The sequence below is a fragment of the Gopherus flavomarginatus genome, chromosome 8, assembly GCF_025201925.1.
Source record: "Gopherus flavomarginatus isolate rGopFla2 chromosome 8, rGopFla2.mat.asm, whole genome shotgun sequence".
NCBI lineage: Eukaryota > Metazoa > Chordata > Testudines > Testudinidae > Gopherus > Gopherus flavomarginatus.
In genome coordinates, this window is record NC_066624.1 from 29,607,349 (window position 1) to 29,631,583 (window position 24,235).

Here is a 24,235-nt window from a genome sequence, read left to right on the forward strand (position 1 = left end):
TACTGAAGTTTCTGAATTTGATTCTATCTGTCTGTCTTGCCAAGACAGACACTGAATTTATTACAATTCCATGATTCATTCAGAAACTGTACAATCATGCTTACAGAAGTGTTTTAGAAAGAGAACCTTGAAGTCTGTGTGTTTTCAGGGAAAAAGCTGTATGTTTATAAAACTTTATTAAAACCTGTATATGGTAAATCTTCCAGTTCCAGCAGTTTTCTTAGCTTTTGTCATCTGCACTGACCAGATTAGTCTTGTCTTTCCTAATAAACTCAGTGCATTATCCAATTGTAAAAGAATTATCTAAGTGTTTTGTAGAATTAGATAAAAGGGAAAAAGCAGAAAGGAATCAATGTCTTCCTGTTGTCATAGCCACAGAGTGGCTGAGATGGGTTCGCTTAATAAATACTGGTTTTGTGTTGCCTCATCTATTCCCGAAAGAAGAGCAGTATGTCTGCTTATTATAGCTGTATGGTCTGTCTTCTTCCTAGTATTGCATATCCCTTGGGATCTTGACCAGGAAATCCAATATCCCTTCCAATCAGGAATTCTTTCAGAATGGGTTTGACAAAAGGTTCTCTACTAGCTGCCCTAGGGTCCAGGCCTCCTCCTGCAGTGTCCTCAGAAGTTCCATCGAAGGGTTCCCAGTGGGGTCCAACCCACTGTTAGCCAGGTTCCTGAAAGCAGTCTCCTACTTTAAAGTCTACAGTTCCCCTCCATAGATAATCTACTCTGACCTGTTGGAACACATCTTTACCATTCTGAATGGTCTTCCTGTCAAAGTGGCCTTTATGGTTGTCATGTTCTCAGCCCAAAGAGTCAGGAAACTTGTACCTGTAGCTTGCAATCCCTCATATGTAATTTTCTACAAGGGACAACTAATTCTCTGAATGTACCCCAGTTTTCTCCTGAACGTGGCCTCTCAGCCTTCATCCTTAGCAATGAGATCTTGCTTCCCAACTTCTGCCATGACCCCAAGACCAGACTTGGTGTGGTGGCATTCCCTGGATCCCCTAGAGCTTGCAGTATGCATTACCTCATCTAAAATATTCCCCAAATCCAGGTCTCTGTTCATGCTGTTCAGAGGGGATCATAAAGAGGAGAAGGTGTGTAAATCTGTCTTTTTCTGTAGGATCCAAACTTGCAGTACTGGCTGGATTTGCATCTGCTGAAGAAGTCTCTGATCAGCAAGACCCGATAGGGGTTCTTCCTCAGCAGTTTTAAAGAGGCTACCTTCAGGAGGTTTGCTCATCTGAATAGGCTCTTCATGGTCATCTTCTCCTCTTGCCACTTTAGCCTAGTCTGTCTTAACTTCTCCTTAGTTACTCCTTCCTCCCTGGTAGCTGGATCCATTCATCATTCATTAATGGTAGCACCAGCATCACAAGAAAAAAAATCTCTCTCACCTTGTTCTCTGTGATGTAGCAACACCAATATGAAAACTGACCACAAATGCCACAGTGAATGACTAGTCTCAGACAAAGTGACTAGCTTAGATGATCATGTTCTCCAGCTACATTGCTCATGAACAGGGGATGCCTACTTGCACCTCCGAGATGAGAAAGAACTAGATGAAAAATTCTAATCCTGATTGGCTACTACCTGCCTGAAAGATGAGGATGCAATCATTCATCATACTGATGACGTCACATCGTGGAAAAGGTTAGTAACATAAGACTTGTTTTTGCAGCAGGCAGGATTACTTTAAATATAAATAAGCTTGTGATACAATGCATACAGTACAGTAACACTTTTAACATATACATCTATTTGTTAATGTGATGGGGGGAGATAAACATGGGGTCTCTTTGAATGGTGTCCAGTGATGTAACAAACGATGAAAGAAACTTTAGTAACTCTAATAGTACGGAATAGTAATAAAGGCTGCTGGTCATAAAACAAAGCAGTTACATAGACTTGATTAATCTTGTTAAATACATAACAAACTGGAACTCCATAGTGTTAGCAGCAGATGTTCTATTGCGCAGAACCGAAAGCAGGACAAACTGATTGCAGAGTAATAATCTAATCTCTCACAAATCTTGGAATGGTGAATGGGAACTTCCTTCATTCTCCAGATGCCATTCTGAGAAGATTCTCTTTGTCAAATCTGAAGAGATGCCAGCCCTCTTCAGTGGAAAGGTCTAAAGCTCCACGTCTCACATAGTACTCTATAGATGGCTTGTTCCAAATGACTACAAGGAAATGCATGCAGCTACAGTTTGTTTTGATTGCTATCTGTTGAAAAGTAAACATTCTGTATTACTTGCAAGGCATTATTTTGGGATGCCTTCTCCAATACTAGTTCGGATACTCATCTATAAATAGAAAGAGCAATCTATGAAAAGGGCCAGTGGTACCATTTCAAAAGGCCACTGCACATACAGCAGATGCCAGAGCAGGTCATGTTCTCTAACAAGCTAGTCCCTTTTTGCACATGGTATAGTGATGAACTCAAGAAAATAGCAACAGTTTGAGCCAAAATTCTCTGCAGAGATGCCTTACTCTCTTTTGTCATCATGATATTCACAGGATGAACAAGCGAGTAGCCTGCTAGATTATATCACTCTTAGTTAAACGGAGGGGAAAAAAGGCAGTGTAACTAGTCTCTGGTCCAACTTCTGGAAACTCTGCACTACACTAGTATATGGGCCACCTGAGAATCCCTCTGCCAAGCCAGGGATGGCGACTCCAAGGGTATGTCTACATGACTGTTTGTTTGGAGCAAGCCTCCCAGATGGCATAGACAAACTTGTATTAGCAGGGCCTGTGCTAATGTGCTAAAAATAGCTGTGTGGATGTTGCAGCACTGGTGAAGGCTCAGGCTAGTCACTGGTGCTGCAACATCCACACAGCTATTTTTAGCACACTAGTGCAAGCCCCACTACCACAAGCATGGGAGGCTTGCTCCTAGTTACAGTGTAGGGACATATTCCAACATAAGCCTTGGAGCGTATCCACGTCTATTACTGCAATAGGAAGGCTGCAGCTGTTCTGCTGATTTCCACAGGGTTGCTTAGTTTACCCATTAAACTCTGCCTAGTCTGCTCGTTAGACACATATCTAAGACCCCTCTTGTTCTGCAGACCAGGTCATTGGAACACAATTAATGGAGACGCCTTGAAGGGCTTCTTGTACTCCAGCATAATCACACAAGCTCTGTTGCCTACTGGGATCTTTTTACACACTGAGCAGGGCGTAAGATTTTCCCCCTAATTATTTGAAAGTAAGCATGAAGGCCAGAGAGGAATTACTTAGTGTGTTTCTAAAGAGGTACAACAGGGTATATAACCGTATGAAATTGAGCATAGGGAAACTTAAGCAAAATATCAGAAGGATTCTCCTAACTGAACTGTGAGACTCTATTAAGTTAATAGAGAAACAGAGAAAATCTCCCTGTATAAGATGTAGAAGTCCCACTGCTTTAAGAGTCCATTTACCACTAGACCGAACCAAAAAATCACTAGATAAAATTTTGCTGAGAACAGACTTGCATTGGCAGGAAAAGAAATCTATATGAAAACAAGTCTACATGTTTGTGTTACATTAATTCATCATATACTATACAGAGAATTTATTAATCAAAATCTTACGCTGTCATAGGTCAGAAAATGAGGGAAATGACCATTTAAATTATGCAGTGTTTGTAAATCTTTGTTTTAAATGTTACATACCTGGCTTAATCTCTTTAAGATTTCCGAGCCAATGCCCAAGCCTATTAAATAGTGCAAACATTAAAAATATCAGTACACACACACAGTTTCATAGCAAGCTATATTTTTATGAAATTATAGTTGGACATTTAAAATATTTAATGGGAAATTCAAATTAATGTAACTTTCATATAGAAAATTACTTTTCTAATAATGTCATTGGAAGTGAGAAAATACGCATTTTCTATAATTGTATATTTAATTTATATGATATAAATATATTGAACTAAGTTATGTGTGTTTTGACTGGATCATAAGGAAATGTTGATTTACAGTGAAGTAGTACTACTTTTAAACTATTGCATAAAATATATTTTCATTTGAGATTACTTGTACTATTATGAAATTTTGGAATTTGTTTAAATTTGATTTTATTTGTGAGTAATTGTGATATATTTTAGCACTTTCATGCATGGGAAATTTTTTTAAAAGTTGATTATTTTATATTTTGTGTCAATATCACTTCTATTGCATATCAGGCTCTTGATCCTTTTATTAAATTAAATTTAAAGGCATTAAAAGTTGCTTTTAAACATGATTAAAAATTAAAATATATCTATTTCACTGACATTAGAAAACAATACTAGCTTCACCTTTAAAGTTTCAAAATTCTTCAGCATAATTTCTTGGAAGAGTTCTCAAAATCATGCACAGAATGTATTAATAATAGTGTTCAAGTATATTATGTTTCAGAAGACAAAGTCCTCTAATGGTTGGAAACACATTCATGCTTTGTTCCCTTATAAAAGTTGCAGGATATTTATTTACAGAACTGTATTGCCTAGAAGTATGGAAAGAGAAATCTGGAAGCTAATTCATACTGAAAGGGTAAATGAGTAATTATTTGTTGTTTTTTGTGAAGAGTGAGGCTTGTTAACAAGCTTGTTTGTTTATCCATTTATTTATTACCTCTATACGGTTCCATGACATAGAAGTCTTCCAGGTAAAGTAACTTGCCAATCCAAGGGTCATATGTAAAGTAATACATAGCATAGCCTACAATGCAACTACCTGAAAGAAAGAACATAAAAAGTGAAATAACTGGTTAGCTTATGTAAAGTATAATGTCAATATGATTCTTTATAGCTATCCTTCAGCCTTTTAAGGAAACTTTTGATATAAACACAGGTAGCTCTCAGTGAAAATTCCTGTGTACTGAATCATGTTAAAATGCAGCAAACATAGATTTCAGACCAAACAAGCACCACAAAGCCAATATTTGTTATAATAATATCGAAAGGCATGCACTCCAAACTGCAGGGTGTTTTAAAAGTCTTGGGTATTTTTCACGCAGAAGACACTTGTAAAATCTTAGCTATTAGGAAGGAAACCTCAGATACTTGGTGATACTAAGGTGTAATCAAGAAGGCAGAATATATTATCAAAAGCATTTTGCAAAATTATCTAAAGGTACTGGGTGAAGGGGTTCTTCATAAGGAACTGGTTTCAGATTAAATTTATTTGCCTTACTAACAATAGTCTAATCTCTATTATCATTTGATCACATCCACAGAATTAGTACCACTAACTGGCACTCCTGTCAATCTCTAAAAACCGACAAAGTGGAATGTGCATTGTGGATGAACATCACATCACCCGTGTGCCTCAATTGTGACTGACGGGGAACACCTTTTAGATAGAGAAGATAATTCAGTCTCTGTTCATTCATCCAGTGATGGCAATGAATTTTTTATTAAAATATCTAAAAGAAAAATCCGTGAAGTTCCCTTGCTGTGGTCAGCTAATGGGTCCATATTGCAGCTTCAGACAACCTCAGCCTTCTCAGTCTTGTTATCCCTTATGTCACTCTTTGTGTAATCGCAAAAAGAGCAGGAGTACTGGTGGCACCTTAGAGACTAACAAATTTATCTGAGCATAAGCTTTCATGGGCTACAGCCCACTTCTTCGGATGTATTGGAAGAAGTGGGCTGTAGCCCATGAAAGCTTATGCTCAAATAAATGTGTTAGTCTCTAAGGTGCCACCACTACTCCTGTTCTTTTTGTAGATACCGACTAACACGGCTGCTACTCTGAAACCTGTCTTTGTGTAATCAGGGATTGTTAGAGGTAATCATTAGATAAATATTTGAAAGATGTTTAGCTTACTTCCTGTTTGTCCCTCCTTTGGCACCTCTGCTATTAGACAGTGGTAGAAAGGATGTTCGCCAAAGCCATCTTCAAGCAAATCTAAAATTAAAACCTGTGAGTTAATGGCCGGCTTACTGCATTAAAAATAAAAAGTAAATAAGAATATTTGTAAAGTAGCTCTCCATTTGAGGGAGTGCTTGGAAATAGTTATTGATGGTTGTACAATTACAGTCCATCAGCCTTTTCCAGAAGAATGCATGGAGTGTTCAAAAGGGGTAGATTGGAATAAAAGGAAAAAGAAATAGGTATGTTATGGTGAGAATAAAAGCTATTTAGGAGCATGACTCAAGATATTAATGCACTAGATTGTATTTGCAATAATCTTTAATAAAATGTTGTGAAATGGAAAATGTTCAGGCATCAATATTTGGGGGGAAAAGTACTAACATGTATCTGCTCTTGAACTATCAAAACATAGACATGAGAAACTATCATTTACAGCTGAACTGGCCCTTCCACGAGGCCTGATTCAAAACCTATTGAAGGCAATAGGATTCTTTCTGTTGATTTCAGTGGGCTTTGGATCAGGCCCACGATGAGCACTTCCAACTCTGTTGCAACAGTGCTTCAAGGAAACATTCAAGGGTCATGGTTTAGACAGTATAGTGTTAAATATAAAAACTCAATTTTTGCACTTCACTTTTGATCTGGAAGTGGAGCTTTAAAAGTAGTTTGATTATTTCACCTACTGTTTCAGTTAGCAACTAAATTGGAAGAAATTTTCCTAAACCAGTGATAACAATGTTGAGGGGACGGATCCTGAAACCCTTGCTCATATGAGTACTCCTGCTGATTTCAGTAGAACTCCTCACATGAGTAAAGACTACAAGATCAGGACCCTAGTTTGCTGTCCTCTCCTTTAATCAAAGCCAGAAATAAGTAGGCTGAGGCAGATGATGAAATGCCATTTGTCACACAACATAAAACTTAAATTTCTGTGTTTTAAAAGTTAGCGTTGCGTTCTTATTTACAGTTCTCTCAGGACACAAATTCAGTATGGAACCTGACAGGAAATAAAGCCAATTGCAAAAAGAAAAGTATGTGAAAGGGATAAAATACTTCACACTTATGCAGCATATGATTGCTTTCTATAAATATATCAGAGGGATAAATACTAGGGAGAGAGAGGAATTATTTAAGCTCAGGACCAATGTGGACACAAGAACAAATGGATATAAACTGGCCATCAGGAAGTTTAGACTTGAAATTAGACAAAGGTTTCTAACCATCAGAGGAGTGAAGTTCTGGGATAGCCTTTCAAGAGGAGCAGTGGAGGCAAAAGACATATCTGACTTCAAGACTAAGCTTGGTAAGTTTATGAAGGGGATGGTATAATGGGATAGCCTAATTTGGGAAATTAATTGATCTTTGACTATTAGCGGTAAATATGCCCAATGGCCTGTGATGGGACACTAGATAGGGTGGGATCTGAGTTCCTACAGAGAATTCTTTCCTGGGTGTCTGGCTGATGAGTCTTGCCCACGTGCTCAGGGTTTAGCTGATTGCCATATTTGGGGTCGGGAAGGAATTTTCCTCCAGGGCAGATTGGCAGAGGCCCTGGGGGGTTTTCACCTTCCTCTGCAGCGTGCGGCACGGGTCACTTGCTGGAGGATTCTCTGCACCTTGAAGTCTTTAAACCACAAGTTGAGGACTTCAGTAGCTCAGACATAGGTCAGGGGTTTGGGTGGGTGAGATTCTGTGGCCTGCGTTGTGCAGGTCAGACTAGAAGATCATAACGGTCCCTTCTGATCTTAAAGTCTGTGAGTCTATGTCTACACTACAGAGCTTACAGTGGCACAGCTGTACCAATGCAGCTGCACTGCTGTAAGATTTTTCGTGTAGCTGCTCTATGCCGACAGGAGAGAGCTCTCCTGTTGACCTAATTAAACCACCCCCAATGAGTGGTGGTAGCTGTGTCAGCGGGAGAAGCTCTCCTGGCGCTGTAGCGCTGTGCACGCTCTCGGCTTATGTCAGTGTAACTTATGTCACTCAAGTGGGGTGGAATATTCACACCCCTGTGTGACATAAATTTTGCCAACATAGTCGCTAGTGTAGACATAGCCTAAGTGTAACTGCAAGTAGCAGTAAGCCAATGGCAGAGTTGGGAATAGAACTGAGTTCTTTCTGTCTGTCCTAACTACTATAATGCATTGCCTCCAACAGCAATATTCGTCATAATCTTTCAAAAATATACAGTACATAGTTCTTTTATATACAGTTGAACTTCAGAGTTACGAACACCTCAAGAATGGAAGTTGTTCATAACTCTGAACAAAATGTTATGGTTCTTCTTTCAAACGTTCACAGCTGAATATTGACTTACTACTGCTTTGAAACTTTACTATGCAGAAGAAAAAAATGCATCTGAATCTTAATTTAAATGAAACAAGCACAGAAAGTTTCCTTACCTTCACCAATCTTTTTTTAAACTTTCTCTTTATTTTTTTAGTAGTTTACATTTAACACTGTACGGGGGGGGGTGTTTGTTTGTTTGTTTGTTTTTCCTCTGCTGCTGATGATTCTGTACTTCTAGTTCCAAATGAGGTGTGTGATTGACCAGTCAGTTTGTAACTCTAGTGTTCGTAACTCTGACGTTCGACTGTATAATGTATAGGTTTCCATATGTGTTTTTATTCAGAGTATAATCTTACCTTTTTCTGTTAATTTTACTGCATTTGGCATATTTTCATATGCAGCTAGTTCCTGTTGGATGAACAAATTGGAGTTTGAGGTTTCATCAATAGGTGCAGTCTTCACAGAATACTATGCAAAATATTAAGGTTTATGCTAAACTTTGATTTCGATACAAAATACTACCTTAGGCCCCAATCCTGCAGTGAACTCTGCAAGTGAGGTAGGCTGAAATTGTTGCTCTATATCTGCTACATTCTAGTTCACTATGGAAATGGGGGGGAAAACTGCCGCATATGTGTTATTTCTATAAACTGAGCACAATCTGACCATAATAATACTTTTACACTTGCATAGCACTTTTTATCATTAAAGGCTGTCAGCTTGAAGTCTAGTCAACTTTTAAAAAGAGAAGTAGTTTCATAGACTACTCTATCCCAAATCCCCCTTCCAATTTTTGTGATTTTACAATTCCATTTTTATTTTTTTTGTTAAACAAAATCTCCCTTGTTTGAAAGACATAAAAAATCAGGAGAACTACATATAAGAAATAGTGATACTGACTATATACTACCTAGTACTATACACTGCTAGTTAGGTTTATAGTAATTTTAGGTGTCACTTGTACGGCATGTACGTGTTCAACATTTCAGGTGTGACTTTTTTTAATTGATGCTTCGCAACACTTGTGAGACAGGTAAATGGAAGCAGAGGGTAGTTGTTACACCCAAGACTTCCACAGTCTTGAAGTAAGTTGGGTAGGAAAGCTAGAAACAGAATATGGGAGTTCCAAGTTCCACTTATCTGCTCCAACCATTAGCGATACTTTTTGTTTGTTATTAGAAAGAACATTCCTAAGTATTTTGTGAAGGATGTAGCATGCTGTCTTGTCACATCAGCAGAACTCTATAAATGATAATGGAAAAACTACTGTTAAGGCTGGCTGAGTATTTTCCAGAAAGCTGCTGCCATATTAGTGAAAAGTAACTCCAAAAGATGGCAGTATTTTAGCTACCCCTGCAAAAGACCTGAATTTAGGAACTGATTAGAAAACTCTCCTCTTGGACCATTGAGGAATGAACGCTTCGTAAAGTTGGTGAAGATTTTATCTATGGGAAGGATTGCTGTATCACTTGCACTGACTTCATAAGTCAGAATACTGTTCCAACAGGTGTAGGAGCATATTCTCTTAGCTTACAAGTATCTGGACTTATTTCTTGCATAGAGGAATATTATATCATTCCTTTGCATGTTAACCTTACTAGCCCTTTGTTTTGTGGGTCCATGATGTAATATCCTCCCTGGCTTGCAGGTGAGATGCAGTCAAAAACTAGAAAGGGAAAATGGAATAAATACAAAAAGTTAAAATGGCAACTGGAGGACCCCAGTTTGGGAACAACATCAGGTTTTGGGTTTTTTTTCCTAGATGTAAGTCTCAGACACATCACCTCTAGAGAAGAGGATATCTTTAAAGGCCTGATAGGGAGAGATGAATATGAATAGTAATGGCCAGATTGTGCCTGTTAGCCACTGGCCACACTGTGGGGATTGTACTTGGGCTATTGTGCAGTGTTTGTCACTGTGAGAATTCTACCTAACTCCTACTGTGGCTCAGAGGTGGTGCACAGTGAAGTTGAAGTTACCCCAGTCTTTGAAATGGGATAATATAAGCTTTTGCACCCACAATGGATCAACTCAACTGGCAGGAAGGGACAGGAACATGGTTGTGTCCACACCTCAGCGCTCTTCCCACAGTGGCCAATTCTATCCACGATAACTGTGACTAGCCCTTCCAGAGGGGCACAAAGAGGGTTTCACTTCTTAATGCACCAGTCAGGACCTGCCACAATCTTAAAGTGTAACTCACCACTCCGTGTCCAAAGCCAGAGTATTAGTACTACTAATTATTTATCAGCCAAAATGTGTTAGGAACTTTACAGATGAGAAAGAAGACAAGGTCTTTCCTAAATAGTTTGCAATCTAGTGAGAAAATGTGCAACTGAAGGATGGGAAATGGTATGAAAAAAGAAGAAAAATGGTTGTGTTTGAAGCTAAGCATGACTCTTGTTAGTGCTCCATTTGCCATTCCTCTTTTCCTTTTTTTTTAATGTTTCTGTCAGAAGAACACCATTGCTTTCCCTTTCGACATGTTGAAAGGACTTTTAAAGAGGTCTGTGAAGAGGGTGCAGGCATTTCTGACCAGATATGGGAGGTAAATGTAGGTGTCATGGAGTAAGGCACAGAGAAGGAAATGAAGGGCAGTTTGTTGTGCAGCATAGGTAGAATAACCATGTTCAGGAGTGATAAAAAAGAAAGAGGAACAGAGAAGTAGGCAGGGGAACATATTTTTTATGGGCATTAGGTATTTTGTTTGAGAAATGTTTTTATGGCATTGGTAAACCTGAATACATTTATTTGTGTGTGTGTATGTGTGTGTGTGTATGTATGTATATATATATATATATATATATATATATATATATATATATATATATATATATATATATATATATATATATATATATATATATAAAATATAACAGATCTTAGGAAGGGCAATTTAAAAAAAAATCAAACTCAATTAAATTGAGTCCATTGGGCAGTCTTGAAGAGAAGATCAATGCAGAAAGTGAGTGCACAAGCTTTTTAGGAGGAGCAAGGTGTGGGATCGAGGACATGGAATTATCATCACCTCCAGCATATAGGCAAGACTCAGAGTTGCAGTGCAATCTGTTGGCACTTGGTAATTGGTCCTATCTACTGGTCCACATAAGTGTGGATCCACGAGGCACGCCCAAAGCCCAGGCTGCTTCTCCATTCTGGTATGTTTAAAGTTGTCATGGAACCCATCTGCATGGTATACAGGGGATAAAGAGGGACTCCTCTGAGTCACTTTGCCTTCACACACAGGGTTAACATGGGACATTGACAGCACAGAGGGGCTGTTATAGGCCATCCTTGAAGAAGTGAATTCCATCCTAAGGGCTTTATCCAGTCTGCATTTTAAAATGCCAACTGATGAGGTTTCTATTACTTTCTTTGGGAGACTAACAACTAATGAATCTCACATATGTAACCTTTGATTTATGTGTTCCCAATTAGTAAGTTTAAAAATAAGGAATAAAATCAAACTGAATTCTTTAAGGTTCAAGCCTCCAGGCTGGTTACAGAAATTGTAACTTAGCGGTGGACTGTGAATGACACAATGAGTGATAAAATTAAAAACTTTAATATAAAATAGTTAAGCAAACTGGCATTAAATTATGAGTATAAATGCATTGCAGGGTTATATTCTAAAATTAAATTATATATTTATGGCAATTAGTCCATACACAAGGCACAATCCTTTCGGTAACCTTGATGGAGGATGGGCACCTCTAATATAAAATTAGTATACTGTCAACATAATAATGGGGCTTAATTAATTAATTAACATTAAATCCACCTTTTACCCTATCTGTATTTCCGCTACTATAATTAAATATTTTCTGCTTTCTTATTTGCTAGGTAACATGAACCATCTTTTTAATTAATATATGTGTAAATGCCATACCCATAACTAACTATATAGATTGCGTTGTTCAAAATATTAACATTTTATCTAAAATACTTGTAAAAACCAGTTGGAACACAAAATACGTTTACAACATGACCTAGGTTTATGCCATAACTTATCTCCAGCTTGCTTTTCTAAATTGTCTCACTTTACTTCACTCGTATTTTACCAGGCCTTGCCCAACTGTCATCAAGTGAATTTTTAGGCAATAGATTTTTGGGCCAACTTACATTTCAACAAATTTCTATATAAACTTAAGCAAACATCATCTATAGTCTACATGTCAGGGAAAACTGAATTTTTTCCCATCTCTATTCATAATTGATTAAAATATTTGTACAGCGCCAGGAGTGTGCTAGGTGTTTAGAGATAAGACCCCTATCTCAGAGTTTATAGTGTAAAGATACAGCATACTAATCACTGTAAGGGGACGGATGTAATGAAAAGCAGTGTGAGTGAGTGGTGAAGTTTAGCACAGGGCTGTATGTCTTGGTAGCTCCATAATTATAGTTTGATTTTTTTCCCCAGTCTTGTTACCAGGTCACTTATCTTGTAGGGAGGTTTATGGTCTTTTGGAAGAAATGAAAGGAGCTGAAGGCAAAGAGGATTAAAGCATGGCAGACCAGGACCAGGAGGGAGCAGCATGGAGGAAGGATGGGAAATAGGACTGAGAGAAAGACACGAAGGGGGCAGGTGGTCATGTGCTTTGAATGGAGTTAAAAGGGAAAATGGATTGGGGGAACAAAAAGACCGGGTATCAGAGAGGTTAGGCAAGGGTTACGTCTATACCTCATACGTCTACTTCTGTCTGTCTGAGACATCTATCTAATTTGTCTTATGTACCATTATCCACCAGCACATTAACAGTAGTAGCTAATAAAGATGCTCTGGGGTTTATGCCTAGCACAGGAAATAGTAGTAAGCTTTAAAAAGGAAACTTGGAAAGACACTGACTCAGGGATAGATGCCTGCACACTTCACTGTCCCTCTTACTTTAATGAGGCGCAGGATTTCAGGACAGTCCTGGGGCTCTGCCGGACGGATTCGGAAACAGCTCATGGCGCCAGCGCCAAGGCCAGACCTGTGGAAAGCAGGAGGCAGAGGACTGATTACTTCCCAGGAGGGAGATGGAGCACTGCTGGGCCACCGTTTGGGAAATATTCCTCATTCACCATTTCAAAAAGCACTTTCTTTCCTTCACTAATGTGGTAATTTGGCCTCCACTCCTTGCCTCTGCCTTAGTTACATCCTACCCCTACTTATCCTTGTGACCTACTACTTTCTTTTAAACCAGCAGCTCCTGAGCAGATGGGTAGTCACAATGGAAATCAGCATCACAATACTCACATTTCCCCTGCCTCAGGTTCATGGTATAGCAGGCTGTTGGGATCACTAAAATCAATCATTGAGACTGGAAAAAGAAAGACGGAGGGGAGCTAATCTCAGTTGATTTATGGGGAGCAATTGCTTTCCATTGTACCAGCTCTATGTTCTCTGCCCAGAAGGGGATATTGGAGGGCTGTCTCCAGTGTTCTCTCCTATAATTTCTTTGCGTAGGGGATGGACTCTGTCACAAAGATAAGTGAATTGGGAGACATGCCAGTATGTTGGAAGCATTAGGCATGACGGGGAGAGCAGTGGAAGTCTTGGGTGTGCAAGATGATTCAGGTCTCGGAGAGGAGGATATGTACGGAAAGGGAGAGGATGGCTGGTCAGGAGGTGGACAATAAGGGCAGTCCAACATCTGTCTTTCCTCACTGCAGACTAATCAGACTTTTCTCAGTCTTAAAGTTCTCTGCTTGTTTTCCTCTTTTCTATTTCATACCAAGTATACATCTTCCCATGTGTCTCTGTGCACTTTTTAGCTTCTGCTTCCTCTATTTGCTGCAGTGTGCACATTTCTGCAACTTTTTTTTTAATTAAGGGAATTTGCCCTTCAAGAGACTTTTCAGTCTACCAAAGGGTCTCTACCGAGTCTTGATAATTCTCTGCACCCCACTTTCCTGGTTAGAGCAGCTTGTATCATCTGGCCAAAGTAAATGTATTTCTGAATAGTAGCTGATTTTTTTTCCCCCATCAACTATATATTTTTCCTTCTTCTAGAGCAGCGGTGGCCAACCTGAGCCTGAGAAGGAGCCAGAATTTACCAGTGTACGTTGCCAAAGAGCCACAGTAATATGTCAGCAGCCTCCCCATCAGCTCCCCCCTCCCACCCCCAGTGCCTCCTGCCCACCAGCAGCCCCACCTATTAGCGCCTCCTTCTCCCTCCCTATGCCTTCCGCCCGCCACAATCAGCTGTTTCACAGTGTGCAGGAGGCTCCTGGAGGGAAGGAGGAGGAGCAAGAGCACAGCAGGCTCTGGGGAAGGGGCAGGAGCCTTTGGGGAAGGAGTGGAGTCAGGTCAGGATCTGGGGCAGAGCCAGGGGTTGAGCAATGAGCTCTACTGGCACGTTGGAAAGTTAGCGCCTGTAGCTCCATCTGCATGTTAACTTCTGAAGAGCCGCATGCGGCTTCGGAGCCACAGGTTGGCCACCCCTGTTCTAGAGAGACTTAATTCCACAAATTTAGAAAACAAACTCAGTCTAAAGGACACCCAATCAATTCCCATTTGTGTCGTGATCCCATCAGACCTCACATGTTAAATCACATTGAGCTGGCTCAGTTCTTGGATAAGAGGCCTAACAGGAATGCCAGGAAACTGCAGGAAGTAGTGTTGGTATAGTCCGCCCTATAGCTGACACATTTGCTATTGAACCACTGTGCTGGGAGGAAGGTTAGCAGGCATTGTGCAGCAAGAGGTTCTGTCTTGCAGATAGAATTTATGAAATCAAGTTCCTGATCACTTGTGACCATTAAAGATTCCATGGCATATTGTTTTTTGTCATGTAGGAATGTTAATCCCAGAGTCTAGACCAAATTTCATTTAAGGATGTTACATTGGGTCTGATCAGACTTCTTTGGTTATGTCTACTGTGCAGTAAAACACCTGCAGTTGACGTGTGTCAGCTGACTTGCACTCACATGTCTCAGACTGTGGTGCTATTAAATTTCAATGGGGACCTTTGGGCTCAGGCTGGAGCCCAGGCTTTGGGCTGGACTGAGGGGTCGAGACCCCAGGTTCCAGCCTGAGCACAAACATCCCCACTGCAATTTAATAGCCACAGAGTCTGTGTCCTATGAGCCCAAGTCAGTTGACACAGGCCAACCACAGGTGTTTAATTGCAGTATAGACATACCCTACAAGGACCCTTGCACTGTTACCTTTATCTTTCTTGGTACAATTCCCCTTGGCCCAAACCTTGCATTAACTTTTCCAAAAGAGCGACCCCAGGAAAATCACGATAGTGTCCTTGCAGTTTTCCTGCAGGTATATCTGGGTCCATTCTGCCTCCCTGCATTCCCTCTGCACTTCAGGCTCAGTAGTGGTCTACTACCACTCACTTTTATATAGTGTCTTTGTGTGCTGCTAGAATCGTGGCTGCATTTCAGTGCCGGATAAATGGTCCCTCTCTATAGTTTGCAGGTTAGTTTAAGTGCTATGTGAACCTGTGGGATGAAAAGCATATTATAAGTGTAAGATCTTTGTTTACTCCACCTGAAGTCGACAGGGCAACAGGGTTGTGACAGTGACCTGAATAAAGCTAAAGTTCAGTCTGAAATAAATCTTAAGTTTATTTCCTCATATACAGAAAGAACAAAGTTCAGGGGAAATTTCTGTAGTGTAAGAATTATCAGTCTTACTGGAAACTTTAGGGGAAAGAACATAGAATTGTAAATACCTCCCTTCAGAAATAGAATTGAAGATGTATAAACTCGGACGATATTATGTGCATTAAAAAGTAAAGATGTAAGTGCTTCGTTTTAAACTTTGGGAGAAGTGGTGGTAAAATCAAAGCGCAAATATTGTCAGCCATAGAAATCATAGCAAAAAATTGAACATGTGATGAACATGTTTTGTAACCAAACTATGGTGTGGCCAGGGGAAAGAGGTATGGATAAAGTGGTACTATACTCCAGTAATGCTTGACATCCAGAAAGGTCCTTTAAGGACCATTACAGTAAGGTACATATGAGAGCAACCTTGAGCTGCTCTAAGTTGTGCTGGGGGCCAAAATGAGCCCAGCCAACCCAAGATTGAAAGGAGTGTGTTTTAAAAGGTAAAATAAAGCCACCTTTATTTCCACTGGGTACTGCATCAAGCAGAGCTCAATTGCACCTAAAGAGCTAGCTGACTTCCTTTAAATAAAATTACATGAAAATTTCTCACCATTTCTAAACTCCAAATGGGAAAATGTTTGGAAGCCATTATTGGCCTGACAGCATTTTAATAAATGTTAGTGCATTTATTCCTGAGTAAATGGCTTTTTGATCAATGTCCTTCAGAATCACCTTAGCTCTATAGCTAACTGATATCAAGATGTCTTGATAGATGCAGGCCACAATATTCTTGCAGTGTTCTACCTCTTCCAGTCCAATGAAATGAAATATTACAGACTTTTTGGGTGCCTTTGTGTCAGTGAAGTAAGATACATGAATCTTTGCCATACAAATATTAATCATAAAATGAAATATTAGATACTAAAATGTGTTACTGAATGTTTTAGGTTTGACATTTTGTTTTTTTCTTTTTCTCTTCTTTTATTTGAAACTGTTACACAGAAGTTATGCCAAATAGGAAAAAGTCATTATACATCTTTTTGTTAATTCTAAAAATGTTTACTAATAAAATGCTTTATATTCATTGTGTTAGTAAGGCTTCCGTTTCATAGATTTCATAGAGTTTAAGGCCAGAAGGGACCATTAGATTATCTACTCTAACCAGGGGCGGCTCCAGGCACCAACACGCCAAGCGCATGCTTGGGGCGGCAAGCCACTGGAGGCATTCTGCTAGTCGCCACGAGGGTGGCAGGCAGGCTGCCTTCGGTGGCTTGCCTTCGACGGCTTGCCTGCAGAGGGTCCGCTGGTCCCGCAGCTTCAGCGGACCTCCCTCAGGCTGCCTTCGGCGGCTTGCCTGCGGACGATCCACTGGTCCGATGGCTTCGGCGGACCTCCTTCAGGGGTGCCTGGGGCGGCAAAATGCCTAGAACTGCCCCTGACTCTAACCTCCTGCATATCAAAGACCATTAAATTTCGCCCACAGTATTTCAGTCCTCAGAAAACTAAATTGTGTGAAAAGCTACATTAAAGAAAGAACAAAGCTAAACAAATAAATGTTCTTATTGAATCTCTTTAACCCTTTATGCCACTAATGTGATTTTATTTACATGATTGCAAGAGTTCAGAAAGAAAGGGGTAAATAATAAAGCTTTTTATAGACATATTTAGTAACGATAGAAGATTTATATGCTAATAAAAATGCCAGTAAGTTTATTAGAGAGAGGTTAATTAGTAATTATGTGCGGGGAAGGATGCTATAAACCAAGTTCAAAATCCATGATCTTTGATCTGCTATGATAAAAGCAAAAGTAATAGCTGTTACCTTTAACAGCTGTTCAACAGATAGAGGAGAAGAATTTGAGTCGTCTCTTACTGTAACAGCTTCACAATGTCCAATTTCAGCGACTTCTTACCTCTCATTGTCTTACTGTCGAGTGTTTTGCTGACTGAACAGGCTTCAGAACGTAAGGAATATTTGGATTTCTTTGCAATATAGAAAAATGTTTTCAAGCAAAGACCTGCTTACCTATTCACACTTTGTCCTAGTGGACAACATTCTTCTTTTGTGCTAGGTGGAAATGATGTTGAAATAGGAGAAAAGCAAAGATGTAAGGATGTTTTTATGATAACTAACAATGTGTATATGTTATTATTAAACATTCTAGGCTTTTTGAATTCTGCAAGGTTATGATAATCTATAGAAAAGTAGGCATGTGAGATATAAGAATACCTGGCACTTTTGTTGATAAAACTTTTTTTTCAGTCAGTAAAAAGCACACCCATGACTGACGAAAGTTTCACCAACAAACGTGCCAATGTGGACAGCACTATGCTGGAGGGAGACACTCTCCTGCCGACACAGCTACTGCCGCTCATTAGTGGGAGGGTTGTTATGCTGGCGGGAGAGCTCTCCTGCTGGCATAGAGTGCCTACACAGGAGACTTTATGTGGTCTCAGTCCTACAAGGTGCTCAATACTATGGTCCCTAATCCAGCAAAGTGCTTAAGCATATATTTGTTTTTAAAGGAAACCCATCCCACCTCTATCTACGTGTTAATGAAACTGCAAATCAGTTTGTTTGTTTATTTAACTCCTTTAATGTTTTCTCATGACATCTCTAAAAAGACAAAATCCAAATGTAGCTTTACCTTTCTCTTTTTGTTCTCTAGGAGTTGTTTCCATTTGTGCTCTGTCAGCTAATATAAGTTTGCTGTAGAAACAGTATTAGTCGTCTTCTTCGTTCAAATGCTCTCAGTTACTTCCTACCCTTCTCAGACATCTTTGATGAGAAATGTCTGGTTTGTTGGAAGAATTGTAATTTGATGGGGGGCCCTCCCTTCCCTTTGCCTTTCCACATGATATCTTATGTCCCTCCCTCTTAATTTCCTACTTACTCTCCCTAAAGCAATGGAATAGATGTTCTTATTGCCTCTCTGGAGTCTGGAATCTAAGGGTATGTCTTCACTGCAGTTCATCTGGGTCTGAGCAGCAAGGTATGGGAAGCCTGGATGTGGCGTGTCCATGATGTTAAGCGACACTTTATCTGTGTCCGCATTGGCACTGCACTAACCCAGGCTAGATGCTAGTATTTCTGGGGGCATTTCCCATGGTTCTTAGTGCTATACTAAGCTGATCTGCCTTATCCCAGTGTATTGTGAGAAGACTTGTATCCTCCCTGGTCTCCTGTGCATAAGAATTCATAGCCCGCCAATGCAGTAAACTAAAGTACTTCCACCTCTGTATGATTCTCATTTCTGTCAGCAGCCACAATTCCAGCAGATGCCACGGCATGGCTCCAGCTCAGGATCATGACCTGTTCTAGCTGTTGGCATTAATGCAATACCTGTTTTTACAACTTCAGGCAAAGAGAAGGCATTTCAGCAGTGATCTGTTGCCTGAGAAGGAAGCAGACGTCTTGGTTAGGGGATCATGCAGGCTGCATGCAGACATGGTGAAGCAGTGACATATAATGTGAGCTTAACAGCTATGGAATTTCCATCCTAACCAGTGGTTCTGGAGCAGAACCACGGGCACAGAGTGGTGGGATTACCTTGTCATGAATATGGAGATGACCAGCAGTGGCTCCAGAACTTCTGCATGAGGAAGGACACCTTCATGGAGCTACATGAGGAGCTTGCCCTGACCCTTCAGCACCGGGAGACACATGAAGGCACCCATTCCAATCCAGAAGTGGGTTGCCATTGGCATCTGGAAGCAGGCTGCCCCAGACTGCTACAAGTTGGTGGCTAACCAGTTTCATATCATACCAACTGCTGGTGGTGTAGTGATGGCAGTTTGTGAGGCAATCATTGCTGTGGTCTACCCATAGCTGGTGAAGATTGCTAATATCCCTGTGTCATGGGGTTTATGTACCCACCTCTGGACCAGTGACCAAAAGGTTAGTACAGGCACTGCTTGCCACTGCTGATTGGAAGCCTCACAGTAGCTGGGAGGATAAAAGGGCTGGGAAGCAGAGGGACATGGTGGCTACCAGAAGAGTGAGCAGACTGGAGAAAGGAGCTCCTGCCAGCAAGCTACTCAAGAGCTGCCCAAAGACAACATCCCAGGAGGGGATAAGCAGGAGAGCTTGCAGAGATGCAGGAGAGGAGAGGAAAAGAAGCTCAGGGTATTGTCAGAGTCAAAGAATCCTGATTCTGCTTACCTAGCTCAAGAGCCCTGAACTGGATCCAGGATTCCAAGTTGGGTGGTATGCTCCAGTAGACAGTACCAGCAAGAGATTTTTAGTGGGTACAGGGTACCGGAAAGATTTGAGGAGGCTAGCCTCCCCTCCCCCGGGAGTGTGTGTGTGGAGCTGCACTCTGCTCCTTAAAGGATCAGAACACGGCTAGGGAAGGCATTCATTCTTTATTTGGGTTTAACAGCACAATACATATGCTAACAAACTTAAACAAAGGCTTTGTTAAAGTTTGTTAGCATATGTATTGTGCTGTTAAGTTGGTCAGGAGTCCTCAAGAGGGGAAGAGGGAGATGGAAGGTGTTTAAACAGTGGTTTTGTTTCCTGCTCCAGACTCTGGACTATGAACATATACTGATGGGAGCATTCTAACCAAGGGACTGAAAACTTTAAGATAATCTGGAGCCTTCATATTTCCTTGATCCTTTGCAGATGGACTTTTGAGTTGTATATGGTACAAAGACTGTTCTAGCCTCATTGATTGCTGATTTCTCCCTTGTAATGGACAAAAATCAGATGTCAGCTGACTTTCCTCATATGAGTCAGCAGCCTTTGATATCTGTGGTATAAGCAACATAGCCCTTGCTTGCGTGGTTTTGTTCTTTCCTCTTCAAATTTCAAAGCCTGTTCCCATTGAAGTCAATAGCAAAACTTATTTTGATTTCAATGGGAACAGAATTTGACCCCAAGAGATCAGAGAATGTGATTTGATCAATTGCTTATCTGTCCAGAGACCATTCTCATGCACATTCTGCCAGGCTGATTTTATTTGCCCCTCCTATATGTCATGCTGAGGAAAATAATAAAACAATTTAGGCTGTAGTTCTATCAAAATGCACATGGCACACATAGTTCTATGCCTCTGTTCCATCAAACCCAGATCACACAGTGGAGAGCAATACTTAGGCCTTGTCCACACTGCCACTTTACAGCTGTAAGCAGAGTCAGGATAAGCTCTACCCTGACATCTAGTGGAAAGAATTTCAGAGAGTGTATTTGCATAGGCACGCCTACCCTATCCCAGACTGCCGAGCTGTGGGACTGCTTGGTGACAAATGACTCACCCTCAGTTGGGTGGTACTTGCTAGACAAGGGACATGGGTTCCAAAACCGAGTGAATTGAGAGAGGCTGGGGACAGGTATCTATGCCTGGTGGTGCAGTCTCCTTGTGGAGCCAGAAGCACCAGCTCCACCCCCTCCTCTCTCCACTGTGGAATGTCAGAGTTGATTTTTTTATTCCCTCAAGAATCTAAATACAGGTTACTGAGCTGAACTCACTTTGGGCTAATGGTGCACTAGCACTGGGGCTCCCCTACTAAGAACTGAGATCACTAAGAGTTGAAATCACTAAAGAGCTGAAATGACTGAGCTGAGAGCACTGAGTACTGTGCTAACTAGTGGGGGAGCCTGAAGATATACTGTGGAAACAAAGCAGCTGGCGGAGTGGAGCAGTTGTGGGGATGGCTGGAGCGGATCACGGGACAGCTGGTGGCAGCGGAGCGGCTGGCAGAGCGGAGTAGCTGTGGGACGGGTGGAGCGGCCCACAGAGCGAGCGGAGCCGAGCAGTTTGCAGAGAGAACTGGAGCAGCTCATGGAGCAGAGCAGCTGGTGGAGCGGAGCAGTTTCTGAGGACGGCTGGAGGAGCAGAGTGGAGCGGCTGGTAAAGCGGAGCAGTTCGTGGAGAAGGCGGAAGCAGAACCCACGGAGAGGCAGGGCAGTTGGCCCCGGACCACGTAAGGTGCCCCTTTCTACCCAGGCTGGGGGGAGGGACCTCTACAGATAAACTCTCGAACTCTGGGGTGGCATTGACCAGAGACTTTTGGGTTGTTGGACTTTGGGGTGATTGGACTTAAAACCCTAAGGGGAAAAAGGACAGTGCCAAATGTACTTGGAGGTGGGTTTTTGTTTATGGTTTGTGTTATAATCCTGTTTGTGGTGTTTCTCCAATGGGATGCCGCATTGATTCCTTCCTTTATTAAAAAGATTTTGCTACACTCAGACTCCGTGCTTGCGAGAGGGGAAGTATTGCCTCCTAGAGTCGCCCAGGGGGGTGTGGTATGTGAGTGTCCCAGGTCACTGGGTGGGGGCTCAAGCCGGTTATGCATTGTGTTACTGAAATGGAACCCCTGGATACTGAACCCGGCCCTTGTTGCTGCCAGCTCAGAGGGGCAGAAGGGTTACACAGCGCTAAAACTTCCTTACTCAGGGGTGTGAAAAAACACACCCCTGAGCAATGCAAGTTTCAGCGCTGTAAAGTGGTAGTGTAGATAGTGCACCAGAGCTGGTAGCTACTCCCCTCGTGGGGCTGGGGTGTTTTTTTATAGTGCTAGGACCGATTAAAGCCATGTTAAAGCGCATAAAGAACATACCCTTAGATAAAGGTGAGCTGGCAGAATGTTAATTTGGACATAAGGGGAGGCACTGATAGTGTGTTAAGGGAAAGTGGGGTGATTGTTCTTCCTATTCTTCTTTCATTTAAGAAGTTTTTTCAATCTGGGATTCTGCTGGATCTTCAATGGCAGCTGGAAGTACAGATGGCAACAGGGGCCAAAAGCATCATGTTTAACAGATGCAGGTGTAAATTTTTAGACAGATAAGGGGAGTGTCAGAGGGGACAGGTAGAGCGGGGGGGGCCCGGGCTGGGGGCAGGAGTCACATGGAGGGTCACATTGGGAGGTCACATGCCCCCCTCCCCCCTTGTGTCCCTCCCATGAGTGCAGTACCAACAAGAAATGCTTTCTACTTGCACCACTGGCTGGAATCCAGTGGAGTGGGCAGGCCTGGGTTTCCCTACTAACCATGTGATGGACTTAGGAGTGTAGAAAGGGTTTTCAGACTCCTGGGGCACAGGAAATAGACTGACAGCACTGCTAGGCTATGTGGGCCCACGGGCTGTGCCACACTTGGCCAGAGGGTGTGCCGTTGCACTGAAACACTGTCTCACACTTTGAAATAATAGCTGAATTGAGAGAATAGGATTCTCAAACTGTGCTGGGACCATCAATAGCATGTATCCACTGTATGCCACCACAAGGTGCACATGAATATACCACCACAAGAATACTAACTTGCTCATTCTTCCTTGAGCAATTGCTCATGTGTATTCCACAGTAGGTGTGCGTGCTCGCCACATGCACTGGTGCCGGAAGTTTTTCCCTTAGCAGTACCCATACTGGGGGAGCACCACGATGACCCTTGGAGTGGCGCCTGTATATCGCGCTATAAGGGGAGCCACACGCTCTCCCACCCTCAGTTCCTTCTTGCTGTCAGTGAATGTAGTCAGAACTTTGTGTTCCAGCTCTGCTGCAGCTTTTCTTCTCAACCTTAGTGGTACTATTCATGGATTGTTTCTTCAGTTGTTAGAGTGGGTTCGGGGCATGCCCCATGCCCAAGGCTTCAAGTCGTGCGACTCCTGTTGCCGTTCTATGCTCAGGAGTGACCCTCACACTAAGTGTCTCCGCTGCCTTGGTGAGACTCACATCAGTGACAGCTGCAAGAACTGCAGATCATTTAAGCAAAGGACTAAGAAGGAGAGAGACATTAGACTTCAAGCTCTCCTGACGGAGTTGGTGCTGGCCCAACTCCGGCGCGCCGAGCAGACTCCACACCCGCTGCCGCGTCGTCCGGGCAAAGCAAGGCCCCTTTGACCAGCTGGCACCGCTCTCCCTCTAAGAAACAAGGGAAGGCCCTACTTCGCAGCGGCGCCAAGACAAGGATAGAGGGGAGGCCTCAGTCCCCACCCACCCCCGGGCTCAAGGCCTCCAACTCAGGCTGAGTGGAGCAGCCTGGCGCCGTTCATGCGTGCATCCCCACCGGTACAGATGCCGTCGACGCCACAGGCGATGCAGGCTGTGAAAGACATCATAAGCCTGCCGGTCCTGGGCATGAAGCAGGGGACAGGCCCCAGGTCCCGTGGCAAGCCTCCTTTGAGTGCCCATCAAGCCTCCCCGGCGGCACACAGTTCCCACTCTGAGGACCGCTCCCCGCATCGCTTGGCATGACCCATCTTCCTGTAGCTCGCGCCTGCCCTTGACGCTGGCCAGGCCATCTGGGCTGCCGCTGCCTGGATGGGAGTCTCGGGGCCTTCAAAACCACCTGCCAGCAAGCGTAGGCACTGTGAGAGGCACCAGGGACGCTCCCTTTCGTGGCATGACTACTGCAGTCGCTCTCAATGGGATAGATGTCGTCATCTCGTTCTGCTTCCCGCTCACCTAGATATCGCACTCAAGGCTCCCCCCGCGATGCCTTGGCGCAGGGGCACCGGACTTCCCGAAGCAGCAGTTTGAGTGAGTGCCATTCCACAACATTGAGGTCTGGACGGCATCGCAGGCACCAC

At 42.3% G+C, this 24,235-nt stretch overlaps 1 protein-coding gene across 1 annotated transcript; it reads right to left on the reverse strand.

The window, feature by feature from the left end:
* Nucleotides 1-1,184: 1,184 nt before the first annotated feature.
* On the reverse strand, nt 1,185-13,107 carry SATL1 (spermidine/spermine N1-acetyl transferase like 1). Its single transcript, XM_050965115.1, is given in 6 exon segments — nt 1,185-2,238; nt 3,675-3,715; nt 4,623-4,724; nt 5,820-5,900; nt 8,513-8,564; nt 13,003-13,107. Coding segments are annotated over 6 exon segments (552 nt in total). The 3' UTR covers nt 1,185-2,067.
* Between the last annotated feature and the right edge of the window lie 11,128 nt (nt 13,108-24,235).